Consider the following 17,031-nt stretch of genomic DNA (forward strand, 5'->3'; position numbering starts at 1 on the left):
CTTGTTTAGCAATAGGAACCAACTGAAGCACACACTAAAATGCAGACAGTAGTATTGGTGAGTATTAGTAGTAGGGATGCCTTTTTTCTTCAATATTTGTGTATCTATATTTTTCCTTTATTTTTACAATGCACTTATGCCATAATTTCTGGTGGTTTAAAAAATATAGAAAAATTTTCAGGGACTTCCCTGGCGGTCCAGTGGTTAAGACTCCATGCTTCCAGTTCTGGGGGCATGGGTTCAATCCCTGGTCGGGGAACTAGGATCCGACATACCACGTGGTGCGGCCAAAAAAAGAAAAAAACAATTTTTCCTCATACTTGGGCCTTTTGCACTATGAATTTGAACAGTAATTCTCCCATAATTTCTGGTTCTTTTATGGTTTGACTTTTGGTTGTTTTTTTTTTCTTTCTTTGTTTGCGGTATGCAGACCTCTCACTGTTGTGGCCTCTCCCGTTTGGGACCGAGCACAGGCTCCGGACGCGCAGGCCCAGCGGCCGTGGCTCACGGGCCCAGCCGCTCCACGGCATTGTGGGATCTTCCCGGACCGGGGCACAAACCCGTGTCCCCTGCATCGGCAGGGGGACTCTCAACCACTGTACCACCAGGGAAACCCTGACCTTTGGTATTTTAAATCATCAATGCATTTGGAGTTTATTGTTATGTAATGTGAAACTGTGGATGACTTTTTTCCCCCAAAGGACCACTATTTTTTGTGTACAACAGCTTTTCCACATGATTTCAGGTGCAATATTTATCATATATTAAATTAATTTATATATTTGGGCCAATTTCTGAATTTTTTTAATGGATTCATATATATATATTTATTTATTTTATTTTACTTATTTTTTAATTTTTTTTGGCTGTGTTGGGTCTTCGTTGCTGCGCGCAGACTCTCTCTAGTTGCGGCGAGTCAGGGCTACTCTTCGTTGCGGTGCACAGGCTTCTCATTGTGGTGGCTTCTCATTGGGAGCACGGGCTCTAGGTGCGTGGGCTTCAGTAGTTGTGGCACGCGGGCTCAGTAGTTGTGGCTTGCAGGCTCTAGAGTGCAGGCTCAGTAGTTATGGTGCATGGGCTTAGTTGCTCCGCAGCATGTGGGATCTTCCCAGACCAGGGCTCGAACCTGTTTCTCCTGCATTGGCAGGTGGATTCTTAACCACAGTGCCACCAGGGAAGCCCTGAATTTTCTATTTTGTCAAATTGATTTTTCTGTCTGTATTTACATCACTAAGAGGTAAATTATTGAGGCTTTATAATATGTTAAACCAGAGCTTATCCCCTTCATTCTTCTTCTTTCACACATTTTCTTCTAGCTTTTCTTGCTTATTTTTCCATATGAATTTGGGAACTGCTTTGTTTAGTAGTTATGAATTTGATTTCATTTTTTAAAAAGTAGAAAAACCATCATAAGAAAATTGAAAAGACAAATGGCAAAGAGGAAATCAATGTTTGTAACTCGTATTCTAGAAAAAAAGGTTAATTCCCTTAATATACAAATCAATAAGGAACAGAGAAATACCCTCTATAAATGGACAAGAAATAAAAAAAAAAAGATTTGACAGAAATGGAAAGATATTCAGTATTACTCATCATAAAAAACAAAAGTACACTGAGAGCTTCATGACAAAGAAACTGGTACTGGAATTGCCACTTGCCGTAAACAACCAGAAACTGGGGAAAACATATGGAGCATCTGTTTTCATGTTGGACGACAGGCGAGTGGGTCTAGGATCCCAGAGGAGAGGGGAAATTGAGGTGAAGTCCACAATTGCCCGTTTTTCTGCCTGGACCACTTTCCAAGCTGCAGCAAAGGGAGGGAAGCCCACCGTGGCATGGGTTCTTTCTGAATGGGAGAGACAAATTGAGTTTGGAGAGGCTGAGCAACTGGAGTTTACAGAGCAGATTCCCAGAGGAGAGTGAATCAGAGATGGAAAGAGCTCCAGAAATCTGCAGTCCTTGGCTGCGCAGGCAGCATTGTGTGAAGGGGACACTTTCAGGGCAGGGCAAAGAACGGCTCTCAGGAAGCTGTGAGGCAAACAGTCCTCAGAGCTTATGCAGCGTTGGGAGCAGCAGTTCCAACCAGCCGAGTGGAGAGAGTGTGTCACATCCGAGGACGTTCAGGAGACAGCCCAGAGTCACTGGTAACTGCAGGCCTGGCACCGAAGACTACACACTCCAAGCGAAACATAAAAGCAAGCCTTGGAAAGGCTGAGCTGATCTGCAAGTGACTCCCTGGCGCCAGCACAAACGCAGCAACACTGTTTAAATAAGACAACAATATCTAGATCCTCAACATGGCGGTGTTCATAGTTCTAGCAACCACCAAATTTCACTAGCAATGGGCAGAAGCAGTAAAACATAACCCATAACTAGGAGAAAAGTCAGTCAAAAAACAGACCCATAAAGGGCAGAGATGATGCAATCATCAGACAAGGATATAAAAACACTTTTTAAAATATGCTCAAGGATTGAAAGAACAACAAAAACACAATGAGGATAGAAATGGAAAGAATGAAAAACAACCAATGGAAATTTCACAATCTTTGAAATGAAAAATTCATCTGATGGTCAGAACAGCAGGATTTATATTGAAGCCTCTTGATTTCTTTGACTCTTCTGGTTCCCTGTCCTGTGATAAAGGAATGGTCCATCCCACATACTTCAGAGCTGGAAAGATTATGTGCGCATCGCTAGGATGAATAAACCTTCCTCTGAGTTTATGAATACCCAACCAATGCTGAAAACATAGAATGCTATACAAATGCAAATGTTCATTAACTGAAGTAATCACTCAATTCCTGAGTCTACTAGAATTTTACTAATATGGAAAATCTGTGCAGACAGGTCAAACATTTTCAACAAAATAGTCAAATATATTAAATTTTGTATTATCTGTTATAGACGGTAGTAAAATACATCTTTTGTTCATTCTTAACATTTTAATACTTTTTGTTAATATTGTGCTGAGTTAAGAATTACAGGGAAAAGATACATAATTGGGAGACTGGACCAGATTTTAAGATCCTTTAGAATTCCATGATTTTATAATTTCTGAGATTTTGAGAGTTTAGGGTTTCCCAATCTTAGTGAATTTAATTTAGTAGGAAAATAAAGATGAAATGATCAATAAATAAGGATTTTCAGTTTATTTCCTTTGTCTGGTAGGATACAATTTGATAATGCTTAATTGTGTATGAAAAAATGAAATTACAACAAATTTCTAACTTCTATTTAGTAGATCTCTTCATTAAAATCATTTTTTTAATCTTTCAGTGAATAACCCTATACCTTCCAATTTGAAATCTGAAGCAAAGAAGGCTGCTAAAATTCTAAGAGAATTCACAGAAATAACTTCCGGAAGTGGACCTGATAAGATCATTCCTGGTAGGTAAATGAAATACATACTTTTCACTTCTGCATCTGCTCTGTTTCTTAAATTACCTTTGCGACCCTTGACTCACACAGGTCCTCAGACCACCTTTCTCCTCTGGGCCCGTCGTCCCGGCTGGTGTCCTGGGCAGCCCCCTCTCCTCCTCCGCTCTGCAGGGCCCATGGCCCTAAGTACCCTGTGTCCGTTTCCACTGCATGTTCCCCAAACTCACAGGTCCTTATCCTCAGTTTCTGAGGACTTTGGCAAACTCATCTTGCAAACTCACCGGCTAATCTCATAAATAAATTTTAATTTTGTGTTTTTCCTTTCTAGGTAAGATAGTTATACTTTATAGTGGTTTAAGAAGACTAATCAATGATTCCCAGCACAGCTACACATCTGTATTCCCTGGGTCATTAAAGTGCAGTTCCCAAACTCACCCCCGACCTGCTGAATCAGACCCTGGGAGCAGCGTGGCCAGGAGTGCAGATTTTATCACGTCTCTAATGTGATTCTCCTGTAGTCAGGCTGACCACACAAGACCTGGTCCAGAGGCCAGCCTTTGGGAACCACTGTCTGTTCATTACTAGTACCAGTTATTTCTAAAGGTGTTTCAGAGAATACCTGTCTGATGCAGACACTCACACGCAGACTAGCTCAGGCAGCTGCGGGCTGATCTCCCTCTTAGTGAATAACTCATCCTGCATTAGAGAAACCAGTTTAATTTCTTAAGCCAGATTATCTGAAGTTATTTAACAGACCTTTAAGGGTTGTAAAAATTTCTAATTTGTTGTTGTTATGGTAATAATACGAAGTGTCGTTATTTTGCCCAGCCACTCCTCCCATCTTAAGAAAACAGCGCTTCATAGAGCCTTGCTCCTTGAAGGCAGGTGGCCACATCTGGGCATCACCTGGGAGCTTGTTAGAAACGCAGGACCTCAGGCTCCACTTCAGCCTGATGAGTCAGAATCTGCATTTCTCACAAGATCTCCAGTGAGTCACATGCACGTACAAGCTAGAGAAGCACTGTGTAACACTTGAAGAAAATTCAGCCAGAAAAACTCAATTTTCTGTAGCTGTATTCTGAAGCAGGAGACAGAAGACGTTTCTCAATATACAGCAGCATCTACATACATGTCAGGCTAGCCCAAGTTACAGATAAGCTGTATTTCCTACCATAAAAACTTTGGGGTATGGATTATTTCTCGTGGATTTTGTCCAGCAAAATTCTGCCTTGCCTTTATTCTGCTTCCAGTCAAAGGCCACCCGACTCCCTTTCACTGGGTGTAGCTCAGAAAATGAAAACCCGTTTACACAGCAGCCTGAATAAGAGCGAAGGCCCGCAGGGGTGCGGGCTGTGTGTCTGATGGAAGCCAGGGAGGCCGCAGCTGCCAGATGACCAAGCCTCGTCTGTCCTTGGGATGAGTAGGGAGGGCCCATTACGCGTACATTAAAGCTAGGGAGGTGTATTACGTGATAGGAGATAAAATCTAAAAAATATTTGAAAACAAAATGCCCAGACCTTTAGACTTTCTTAGGCTGTGAGTTCACAGTCATCTGGTGTGAGGGGCTCTGAGACTAAGTGAAACTCAGTTTAGAGAGTAAATCTGCAATCAGTGCACCTACGTTACAAATGAAGAGCTAATTGGACAATTATTCAGGGATTATTTGTATTTTAATGTCCCTGAATCAGGGTGGATAAGATATAAAAACACACCTGACATTTGAACTATGTTCATTTTAAAAATATACTTCTGTTATACCTAATGTTTCTGAAGAGAGGCACTACTCACTGTAACAGCACTGAGAATGGCGTGTGAGGCTATTCTGCCAACATGTGTTGTATAAACAAACCTACCTGATGTACAATGAAGCTGTCAGCATCAGTACCGTGTGTCACACCCTTTAGAACACGAGCTAAGGCACACTTAGGTGATGACCGTCCGAGAGAAGAGAGCCTTACTTCTAAACCTTGTTCAAGTACCAAGAGCTCCAGGAATGGTCTGTGTGTTACCCTCCTCGTGCTCTTGGTTGAACCGTCTCTGAGAGTCTGTTATTAATTTAAATTTTGAAATGGTGTGCATAAGTGTATTAGAAATTTAGTGTTTCCTAGGGACACCTACAAAGCCTTTTTTGTGTATTTGAGTACACTGTCTGGTTTGACTTCCTTGACAGAATATTTCACTAAAATGATGGTAAATTAAACTACCTTAAAAGTAACATTGGGATCCAAGAATAATTTCCAATGTTTAGGCTTCCTTTGTTATTTGAAAGATGTACTATTGTGTAAATAGATCCACAGACTAGTAAGGCACTGTGTTTAGTGGGTACCTATGTTAATAACCTTCCTTTTGTGTAACAAACTTCCCTGAAATGTGGATAAACCAATATTTTGTAAATTGAATTATATTTTCAGTGCACTGGTAGTTATGTGTTATTCGAATACTGATCAGATCACTTTATAAAGTCAAAAAATGTTTTAAAGTGGCAAAATCATTTAATTTTCCTGGTTTTGAATCCAGATTTTCATATTAATAGAAGCTGAACTCAACAATGTGGCTCTAAGTTCAAACGTCCTGCTGCACACTGCATGTCAGTCACTTTTGAAGTTTCTCCTTAACACTATGTAGGTCTTAATTTCTTTGAAGATACTTTTGTAACTTTTAAAATTATAAATAATGTTGTAAATTAATTGAAATCTCCAAATTATTTGTCCTGCTACTAGATATCAGTACAGTCTCATCCCAGTGTCTCATTTCTTGTGTCCATTGCAGGATTCTGAGCGCCTGCCCTGTTGGGTTAGGGCCACCGAAGGCTTCAGGCTTCTCTGTCCTGGGGCGGTTTCCTCGCAGTTCCCTGTGCCGCTGAGGCTATAGGGAGGCCCTGGTCCCTGGGAAGCAAACCAGCGTGCACAGGCCTGCCGAGCTGTCACCTGCCGGGCGCTCACCTGTCTTCATCTTTTGCAGCACACGTCATTGCCAAAGCCAAGGGCCTGGTGGTCCTGTCTGCGATAAAAGCTGGGTTTCTGGTCACAGCGAGAGGTGGCGGTGGGATCGTGCTGGCGCGCCTTCCAGATGGGAGTAAGCTAGCCCCCCTTCACTGGGAGGGGCAGAGAATCCTTGTCCCTTGTTTGTTCTGTTTCCACTATAAACAGGTTTTGTAGGGAGAGAGACAGGTTTTCCGGTGCCGCCTGGACTACCTTCCTTGGGCCGCTCCCTCCGTTTTCTCTGTGGTCAGACGACCCGTGAGACTCAAAATATCAGAAGATGGGGCCCCCGTCTTTACACACTTTGTTGTCCTCCCATGGAGCATATACTAAACATTGACACTGTATTTCTGTTGTTAAATATGCATTCCTATTCCTCAGCTTCACCTTCAGTTGCTTTCTTTTGTTTTATGGAAGCTTTTCTCCCCCATTGTTCCTGTGTGGGATCTTAAAAGCTGAAACATTTTAAAGACTATCCCCAGGGCAGAATCATATCAAGATCAGTATAATTTGGTTTTACTTTCTGGGGCGAAATCTAATACTTGATTTTTCAGACATGACATCAAAATATGTTTGCTTGAATCCCAAGAACCAACATATATAATATTTAAAATGTGTGTGGGTGTGTCATAACCAACTAAAAGGCTTTTATATGAATTTAACATTTGCTGTTCAGTTATATAATTGAACACATTTTTCTGTTAATAGCTCTTTTTAGTGTAGATAATTTAATTTTATTTTGAGGGAGAACACGGGCCATCCACTGACAGGAGATACACCCGGCATTTGGGGGGCGCACAGCCCCGGAACTTGAGTCAGCAGGATTTGTTGTCCCCTGTGAGGCGTCCCTACAGCAAATGAGAGTTTGCCCCTGAGGTGGTTCAGATTTCATAGCTCTGGGCTTGGCTACGAAACAAAAAGTGACAACATTCTCTTCTTCTCAAGAAAAGAAGCATTACGCAAATTTTCGTGGGCAGATTCCCAGCAGTACAACCAGACAAGTAGGCACACTCAAATCGAGTCCACTGTGAGATGGGCTCTGCATCTGCAAGGAGCCCCCAGCCCTGCAGGTCCGAATGGTCATGGACCGGTGACTGTCAGAAAAGGGGGAGGAGCCGTCGACACCTGGGGCTCCTATCAGAACCTCGGGTGGACCTTCCTACTTAGATACCTAAGTTTCTGTCTCCCATCTTCCCAAGTAGCTGCTGGTCACTCTTCAGAGGGTAATATAATATGTGCCCAGTGGGGCACAGCAAATCCCCAGACCCTGGCCAGGTGGGCAGTTTGTTTTTCTTTTAGAAATTAATCACTTTTAATAGTTTTTTTTTTTAAGATGTTAGGGGTAGTTTATTAATTTATTTTTGCTGTGTTGGGTCTTCGTTTCTGTGCGAGGGCTTTCTCTAGCTGTGGCAAGCGGCGGCCACTCTTCATCGCAGTGCGCGGGCCTCTCACTATCGCGGCCTCTCTTGTTGCGGAGCACGGGCTCCAGACGCGCAGGCTCAGTAGTTGTGGCCCACGGGCCCAGCCGCTCTGCGGCATATGGGATCCACCCAGACCAGGGCTTGAACCCGTGTCCCCTGCATTAGGAGGCAGACTCCCAACCACTGCACCACCAGGGAAGCCCAGGTGGGCAGTTTTTAAACAGGGACAGTCCCTAACATAGGAAGTGGAAAATAACTTTGAGATTATGAGACATTAATTTCTGTAATCAAAACCCCTCTAAGCCCAGATAGATTAGTTCTGGGTATATTCAAGCACTAGCCTGTCATCTAGAATACATGGTAGCAAGAAAAATTAGGCTTAGGTAGCTGCTGGGCATTTTCAGAAAGTACTTCATCTAGACTATCCACCCACCCCCCAGTTATTTTTTCTAGACTTGTTTAGCACAATTGTGCCCAGATCAGGAAAGCTAGGCACACGATAATCCTGAAATGTACCATATCGTGGCAAATGGAATTATTGTACTTAGTTTCCAAATGTAAGGATGTGTATCTTGTTAGAATTTTAATAGTCTTGAATTTATAACCTATTTCTTGTGCTTCTACTAGGCACAAAGGGTGTCAAAACAGTTTTTGCCCTCCAGGATTTACAATAGAAACGGTTTAGTATTATGTTACCCTTAGAAGCGATTATAATAAGCTCTTTTGAATCCATTTGCTCTCTTATATCTATGATAAAATGCTAACAAAAGACTGGAATTCCAGCTCAATTATTTTGTAAAACATTAGGAATACGGACGGTTGAAATGATCAAATGCTATGTGTATTTAACTGGTGAGACTTCAATAGTTTGGTATTATGCATGTTTGTAGGGAAAGATTAGAAAACATAGACTTGTGAGTCTATGAGGCTCATAATGAATAACTAACACCTTTCAAACCTTTTTAACTTAAAAAATTATAGGGCTTCCCTGGTGGTGCAGTGGTTGAGAGTCCGCCTGCCGATGCAGGGGACGCGGGTTCGTGCCCCAGTCTGGGAAGATCCCACGTGCCGCGGAGCGGCTGGACCCGTGAGCCATGGCTGCTGAGGCTGCATGTCCGGAGCCTGTGCTCCGCAACGGGAGAGGCCACAACAGTGAGAGGCCCGAGTACCGCAAAAAAAAAAAAAAAAAAAATTATATATATTTATTAAAGAACATTTAAAAACATAGTCAAAAATGCCAAAATCTCATTACTTTAAGAAGAAACACTATTAATTCATATTTTAGCATTTTTCCTCCCCATATTTATGTGCCAAGGAGTTTTAATATTAGAGTAATGTTTGTTTGTTTTTATTAGAATGGTCTGCACCTTCGGCCATCGGGATAGCTGGGCTTGGTGGAGGATTTGAACTAGGAATAGAGGTGAGTGGTGACGTGTGTACATACGACTGCACTATTCTTTAAAAGCAACTGCTACGGGAAAGTCGAGTGATCTCCTACTGTTCTCGTTTAACCACCTATGGAAATCGTTCCCTTTTATTTTCTTGACTCTCTACCTGAAGCTGTGTAATGTTTATCATTTTTCTCCTTCGCCTTCATTGAGAGTAGAGTTTCTTTCATTTACCATCTCATCTGTTTCCATCGTTAGCACATCTGCAGAACACTTGTTCTCAGACCTGAAAACTACAACTGGCAGTTTATGGCTTCTGATTGCAGAGTCATGGGTGCAAACAGCTCAATGCCATGTATCAACATTTGTGGCAAAACCCAGTTTGGTATCCCTGATGTTCAACTACTTACAATTTTTTAAGTAAAGGTTGACTTTGTATTGTTTCATTTTACAACTTTGCTGCTAATGACTATGGTTTCTATCAAATGGACTAGAAATTATGCCAGCACACACTTGCTTACAGAGGTCTCTCCCACAGGGAGCATCTACATGATATCAATCTTTCGTCTGCTGCTTTACTGCTAAGTGATTTGGTAAATCAAATCTCCTAATATTCCCAAATCATTTTCTTCTGAAATTTCAGTCAGTTTCTTCCTGAACTACCCTTTTATGAATTTGCTCTGTTGCCATAGTTTTAAATGCCCTTGGCCTTATTAGGAGGAAGTGTTTCCACTACTGATTTTCATTTTTATTTGACCTTTACTTGCTGCTGCATAGATTTGTGATATAAAAAGAGGAACATATTTTAGTTTTGCTAACATGACTGCCTTTTGGCAAATCATGGCCTTCAGAAACATCGCACTCGTGTGGAAAGCGTATTTTCAGCATCTGTTGTGCACCCCTGCTCACACGTCCTGGTGCTGTACCCAGGTGTCCCTCATCACTGCCCACTGACCCCAGGCTTTGGGGCTCCATCTCAAAGAGCATTTGCTTATATTTGCCGTTTGTGGAAACTTTGAATGCCACTTACCCTCATGGCTGAGTAGAAATTAACTCTGGAATTCCATTTAAATACTGTACATGGAAGATAAGTATTAACTTTTAAAAATATCCTCTTCAAGTAGAGATTAGAAGACTGTCCTAGGAGTTTGTATCTCTTCAATAGGACCTGGCTTTGCTTCCCTGAGTGTAGCCGTAAGGTTAGAGCTGTCGGTCACTTTTCAGTGCTAACGAGAGGCCGTGCTGGTTCCCCAGGAAGCATCTCAGACCTGGCCAGAAACATGCAGTTACCTTCGGGGTGCAGCTCTGACCCAGGATGAGCGAGGGAGCTTGGGGGTTGGTGGCCATGCGCCCGCGGAGCTCCTGCGTCTGGATGCTCTTGTCGCCCCAGCTCCAGTTCCAATGAAGTGCAGCAGGCCTGTGGCCACCTCAGGCAGCGGGACCCATGCCTCGAGTCTGCAGCCCCCCAGGCTGCCCGAGCTCCTCTCTGGCGTTCTTCTTCCGCCAGACGCTTGCTCCTAGTGGGATGGGGCGCTCGGCGCATGCGCCAGGCTGGAGGTTTTCTTGCCTGGCCCTTACCTAGGTTGTGAGTCCTTCATACCTGTGCCCTCAGACTGGCCAAGTGTCAAGCACAAATAGACACCCAAAATAAATGTTTCTTTAAAGCACTGGCATCATCGGTTCAAACTATTAAATGTTTGTCGAATAACTTAATTATCTGCCCTTCTGTTTTGGAATGGAATAATTAGCAATAATGGCTAACATTCTCATAAAACTCTCACATGTACTCTCATAGAATCATTTCCATACCGTAGCCATGCTGAGTGGCTGTCGCTGCCGCCATTGTGTAGATAACTGAGTTATGTGACTCCTCCAGCCGGAGAATGACAGGCTGACCATTCAGGGGGAGGCCTCTGGCTTCCACGGGTGCTTGGGTGAGTCTCCTCGCTTCTAGGGCCCCAACTGGCTCTAACCGTAACTCCCACCCATGTAACACGCCGTGGATTTCAGGGCACGGATGAGGTAGGCGGGGCGCATGTGATTATTTTCAACGCACGGAGATGCTGAGCATCTTGCAGAGGCGGTGTGTGGTTGTCTCTAATTGGTTTCACTGGAGACAGAGCCTGAGACAGGGCTCGTGGTGCACGTGACTTACTGAGCAAATGTTCTGGGTGGGGGGGGGAACTATAAGAGGCTAAGGGAAGCAGGACAGAAAAGGGGAAGGGTCCAAGCAAGGCCGTGGTTCCAGGTAAACTCTCCCTGGTCTGATGACAGGAGGAGAAGGCAGGTCTTACGACAGAGGCAAGGGGGCTGGCGTTTGGGGTCAGCTGCTCTCGCCACCTGGCAGCACGTGGGTGTGGTGTGTGGTGGCAGGGCTGGAGGGGACTGCAGCGCCCCCCATGGTGGGACCAGACCCCTCTCCTGGGCCCAGGACCCCCTGCGAGCTTCCGCCCCCCTGCTGCCTCCCCCAGGTGGCGACCCCTTCATTACACGTGGAATGCGTACTTGACTATCAGGAAGTCTAGTTCTAGCTCCACTTTGGAACCTAGACCAGGAACGGTTCTGAAGGTGTGTGAAGTTAGGGACGTGTACAGAATCTGCTGGCCTTCAGGAGCTTGGGCATTAGTTAAATATAGATTATGGCACTGGTCCACTCACGAGAGCTGCTGAGAATTCCCAAGGTTGTAGAACTCACACATACCCACCAAACACAACAACAACAAATGAAAGATTTAAAAGTCAGTGGAGTAAGGAAAGGTAATGCTAAGACTTGGTTTAAACACCATTAAATTTTCTTTCCAGGACAATTATAGCAGAGCCCAAAGGTCTGAAAACCCTGATACCTTGGATTACCCAACTGTTCGTTGTTTACCAAAAGCCAGAATCCACACTGGGCCATCAAATCAGATCAACCTCGCTTTCACCCAAGGTTGTAATGTGAGAAGAATGACTCCGCTTCTTCCAGGAGAATTTGGATGAACCCTTTTCCTTTAATGATGAGGAAGGCATCTAGGCTTAAGTTGAGAAACTACTCTTGGAGATCAGAGTTCAGTTTCGAAGTCCCCTAAGATTGCTGTGCAAGGGGGGGATCTGTTACTGTGAGGAGTGGAAGGGGATGGGAACCCCTCAAATTTGGGTCGAACGTTGAGGCTGATGATGCCACGTACTGAGTCTGAAAGCTTACTGCCCACATGATGAGGCTTTCTGGGGAGTGAGACAGACTCCCGAGCAGAATGGCTTGAGAGATGGGAAAGAAGACCCTTCTATGGAGGCTAGGGGTGGGGCTGGGGGACGGGTCTCACTAGAACCACAGGAGGGAGCCCTGGGCTTTCTCGCCAGGTTGTCTGGATTTGGGGCTTGAAAGCTATCTCTTCGTTACAGGACGACAGCATCAGGGACTCGGTGGCTTGGGTTCAAGGTGGGTAAACACTTGAGAGGGAGATGGGATAGTGCCATGTTGGGGACAGGGTGTCAGGGGACGAGAAGCCCTCCGGTTCCTGAGAACATTTCTCCCCCAGCTTTTCCTGCATGATACTTGTATTTTTTTAAATTCTTTTTAAAGAATTGAGTTCAATTGTAAAACTCGCATTTTATTTACAGTTAACTGTATCTTAATGCGAACTTATTAAGAAGCCTTTATCAAATTCTTAAACGTCTGTCTTAACTGTTTATTTGCTCCGTTGCTCCGGTTTTCTTTCAGGAAATCTGTTGTGCTTTTTATTCTAAGCTGTGGAAATAAATCAAGAGCCGTCGTCAGTACCGCTGCTCTTCAAACTGTGGTGCTTTGGACCTGGTTCTCTGATTAGTCACGTCACCAAAGCACACAGGATTATCTTACTCTTATTTCAGGAGAACTGAATTGAGACTAGACATAAAATTAAAGGATTAATTTATTTTCTTTATTGACTCATAGAGTTGTGCCTTACTTAACTATCCTAAGACGTACCAAGTAGAAGGAGACATAACAACTAGAGTATCCACAAGGTCACGGCTGGAGACTTACACTGAGTGTGTATACCCTAAGCATTACGCAAAGTAATTTCATATGTGTTATCTTAAAAAGTACATAAGATTTGGTTATGTAATCAGTGGCAAAATTGCTTAACTTTGCATGAGAAACGCTAAATAATTCTGTATCATTCAACATAATGATCATCAGAAACTGTCCATGTATAAAATGGAATTAACAGTTGACATGAGTCACAGTGATATGTTTTGCATGTGTCAATTAGCTGGCATATTTGGTCTGTCCTACGGAACTTGAGTGTAATTTTTCATGAAGGGATTCATATTAAACTGTATCAGGAATTCCACTAGGCCCTTCCGAGTGTAATCACATTTGGTAATAATCAGATTCTTCTGTCAGATGAAAACAAAGATTTGAAAAATTTAAAGAACGATATAAATGAAGTCATCTTTTAAACATTAATCTGCTTGGCCTTTGCATATTTTATTGAGATGTGATGCCAGGGTTTACAAATGATTTCAACTCATCTTTCAAACAACCCTAGATTTGTGTATATGCGTATATACATGTATATACATATATCTATACGATTATATATACTTAGAAATCTGGTTACTATTATACCCATTTTACAGAGGAGATTGGGGCTTTGAGCCACTCAATCATTTGCCCAAGGTCACACAATATGCCAGGGGCAGAAGTGGAATTAACACCCAAATGGTTTCCATTTTGAGCCCAGATTCCCAGCGCCAGGCCCACAGGCCTTCAGTTCTCCGGCACTTGACACACGTGCTTGACTCCACGTGGTGGTTCAGGGGGCGGGTCCTGCCGTGGACTTTAACCATGAGAAGGGCAAATGGAGCCAAGATGCCGCAGATGGCCCGGTGCTGCGAAGAGGAGCTGGGTTGAAAGTCTGGCCTCCCCAGCCGGCGCCTCTCTGCGGTCGTGGGCTGAGGGGTCGTGGCCTGGGCACCCTGCGCGGCCTCACCGGGGGTCCCGCCCCAGAGGAGGCGAGTCTGAAGAACACGCCCTGTCCACAGCGACCCGCCCGGAGCGTGGAGACTCGCTCCAGCCTTGCTTTTACTTGGAGGATTAACCATGGTAATAGGCATAACTACTGGTTAACTAATCTTCCTCCTGGTGTCCTGCGCTTTGGGGCGGCTTCTGCTTGGGGGTCGCGTGGCCCTGCAGGGGCGCCGGTGGGGACCAGACTCGGGCCCCCGGACCTTCCAACCTGTGTGTGACCTGTTCACGTGTCACTAGGACACGTCACTCAGCCTCACTAACCCGCGAGGCTGCTGAGAAGTCAATGCCTGGAGACCTCACACCACGTGCTCGATGCACAGAGAGTGCCCAGAGGCCTGCGCTCTGATTACCGGCGGGAGGTTAGCGGCTCACATCCGCAGCTGAAAATACAGCACGGCTCTGCTTTCATACTTTCTTTGGCTACATTGAAATTCTTGCTACATTACATATCGTATCTTGAGTTTTAGTAAACATATGTTTTAAATGATGTTTAGACATTATTTTTAAAATAAATGGCTGTCTACATTTCAGGTATCGGATTTGGTAATAATTTTGAATTATGACAGAGCAGTAGAAGCTTTTGCAAAAGGTGGTAACCTAACACTTGGAGGGAATTTGACTGTGGCAGTTGGGCCCTTGGGAAGGTGAGTACGCTGAAATCCCATTTGAACAGCTCTTGGATAGTAAAGGCTTTAAAACTACATCGTTTTTCATTAAGAGAAACGAATTAAAATGACAGAAATTTATGATTTACACGTGCCCCAGAGGGTTTGAGGCTGCTTACAAATAAGAAATATACAAAACACAGCCACTGTGAGAAAATCTGAAACTAAAACACACAAAAAGAAATTAAATATTTCAGAACTGCAGGCTGTTGTGTCTACCGGAATCAACATAAAATTCACCTTCAAGCTTTGAAGGAGCCAGGTCGAGTCAATTTTAATTAACTGAGAAAGGACGGCATTGATCAGGGAAAAAAAGGTTTTTTTTCAAACTAAATTATGAAAAATTGAAATGGAAGTGTTTTACTTGAGTGATGTTTACAATACTTAAAGTGTATTTTCCTTCTCTATTAATCAATAACTATTCTTGAGTTAATTGAGCAATTAAATATTTTAAACCCAGACTGTTTATAGAAGCTACTCAGTAAAATCATTTAAAAATGTTTCTAAGTTCCATGAAAATACTCACTGTAAAAAGAACCACAGTCTTTTACTCTTGAGGTGTGTTTCCCTGTTTTAGGGAAGGAAGACAATATGGGAAAGTATCAGCTGTACGTGTGTTCTCCACGTGCATCACACTGTGCTACAACCATCTGACTTGCTGTGTACTTGCCATGAACTGTCCGTCCTCTAGACCCCTTTGAACACACCTAGCTTAGGCCAGCAGGAAGTAAAATATGTAAAATGATTGAAGTTGGGGATGGGGTTGGTGGTGTGATGAACTGGGAGATTGGGATTGACATATATATACTAATATGTATAAAATAGGTGACTAATAGGAACCTGCTGTATAAAAAATAAATAAATAAAATAAAATTTATAAAAAGAGAAAGCCCTATGGACGTGACCTCATTAAATATTCAATAAACAATATTTCTTCCCCCCCGCAAAAAAAATGATTGAAGTAAGTGCAGAACAGGATCCTTCTTTTGGGTTAGAAGCGCAGTGCCAATCAGACATCTTCAAGTGAACATGCTCACAGTTCTGTGATGCAAAGCCTTCTGTTTTGCAGGAATTTAGAAGGAGACGTCTCCCTAAGAAGCTCCGCGGCTGTCTTTACTTACTGCAAGTCAAGAGGCCTCTTCGCTGGCATGTCTTTAGAAGGTAGCTGTTTGATTGAGAGGAAAGAAACTAACCGAAAGTAAGTGCAAGGCAAATCACTTTAATTGATTTGAAGAGCGTGCGATGAGAAAATAATACTTCGTAGACTCCTGTCGTTAAGAGTGTACAGAGAACCTTTGCACAGGCAAGTCTGTTGGCACCATTTTTCCAAGAGCATTTGCTCACTTTGTGTCTCTGCATCACTTTTTGGTAATTCCTGCAATATTTCAGACTTTTTCATTATCACTACATTGGCTATGGTGATCTGTGATCAGTGACCTTGGTGTTACCATGGTTATTGTTTGGGGCACCAGGAACCGCACCCCTATAGGATGGAGAACCTAATCAGTAAACGTGTGTGTATTCCGATGGCTCCTCAGACTGGCTGTTTCCACTCACCACCACCCCCTGCCCCCACGTTTCTGTCCCTCTCCTCAGGCCTCCCTATTCCCTTAGACACACCAATATTGAAATTAATAACCCTACAAAGACCTCCAGGTGTTCAAGTGAAAAGAAGAGTTGCACGTCTCTTACTTTAAATCAAGAGCCAGAAATGACCAAGCTTAGTGAGGAAGCCACGTCAAAGCCAGGATGGGCCGGAAGCTAGGTCTCTCGTGCCAAACAGTTAGCCGAGCTGTGAGTGCAAAGGAAAAGTTCTTGAAGGAAATCACAAGTGCTCCTCCAGTGAACACACAGATGATAAGAAGGTGAAACAGCCTTATTACTGCTCCGGAGAAAGTTTTAGTGGTTTGGATTGAAGACCAAACCAGCCACAACACTGCCTTCAGCCAAAGCCTCATCTAGAGCAACGCCCTAATTCTTTTTAATTCTGTTCAGGCTGAGAGAGGCGAGGAAGCTGCAGAAGAAGAGTGTGAAGCTGGCAGAGGGTGACTCGAGGCTGAAGGCAAGCAGCCGGCTCCATAACATCAAAGTGCAGCGTTCCTCATGAGAGGTTTCCTATTGTTAGGCTCAGCCTTTGTCTGTCTTCCATAAGATAGAGACCAATTTTGATTTAAAAAATGCAAGATTTGGAAGTACCCTAACAGA

At 43.5% G+C, this 17,031-nt stretch overlaps 1 protein-coding gene across 3 annotated transcripts in view; it reads left to right on the plus strand.

The window, feature by feature from the left end:
* SH3YL1 (SH3 and SYLF domain containing 1) overlaps positions 1–17,031 on the plus strand; it is a 46,286-nt gene that overhangs the window by 12,814 nt on the left and 16,441 nt on the right. For 2 of the 3 annotated variants that reach the window (XM_060168681.1, XM_060168680.1), the window contains 5 exons: positions 3,277–3,387; positions 6,340–6,453; positions 9,136–9,200; positions 14,693–14,805; positions 15,896–16,024. In XM_060168681.1, coding sequence (XP_060024664.1) covers positions 3,277–3,387; positions 6,340–6,453; positions 9,136–9,200; positions 14,693–14,805; positions 15,896–16,024 — 532 coding nt within the window. The remainder of the gene's footprint in view (positions 1–3,276; positions 3,388–6,339; positions 6,454–9,135; positions 9,201–14,692; positions 14,806–15,895; positions 16,025–17,031) is intronic. The other variant, XM_060168682.1, reaches the window with a different exon arrangement.

This window comes from Lagenorhynchus albirostris, chromosome 13, assembly GCF_949774975.1.
Source record: "Lagenorhynchus albirostris chromosome 13, mLagAlb1.1, whole genome shotgun sequence".
NCBI lineage: Eukaryota > Metazoa > Chordata > Mammalia > Artiodactyla > Delphinidae > Lagenorhynchus > Lagenorhynchus albirostris.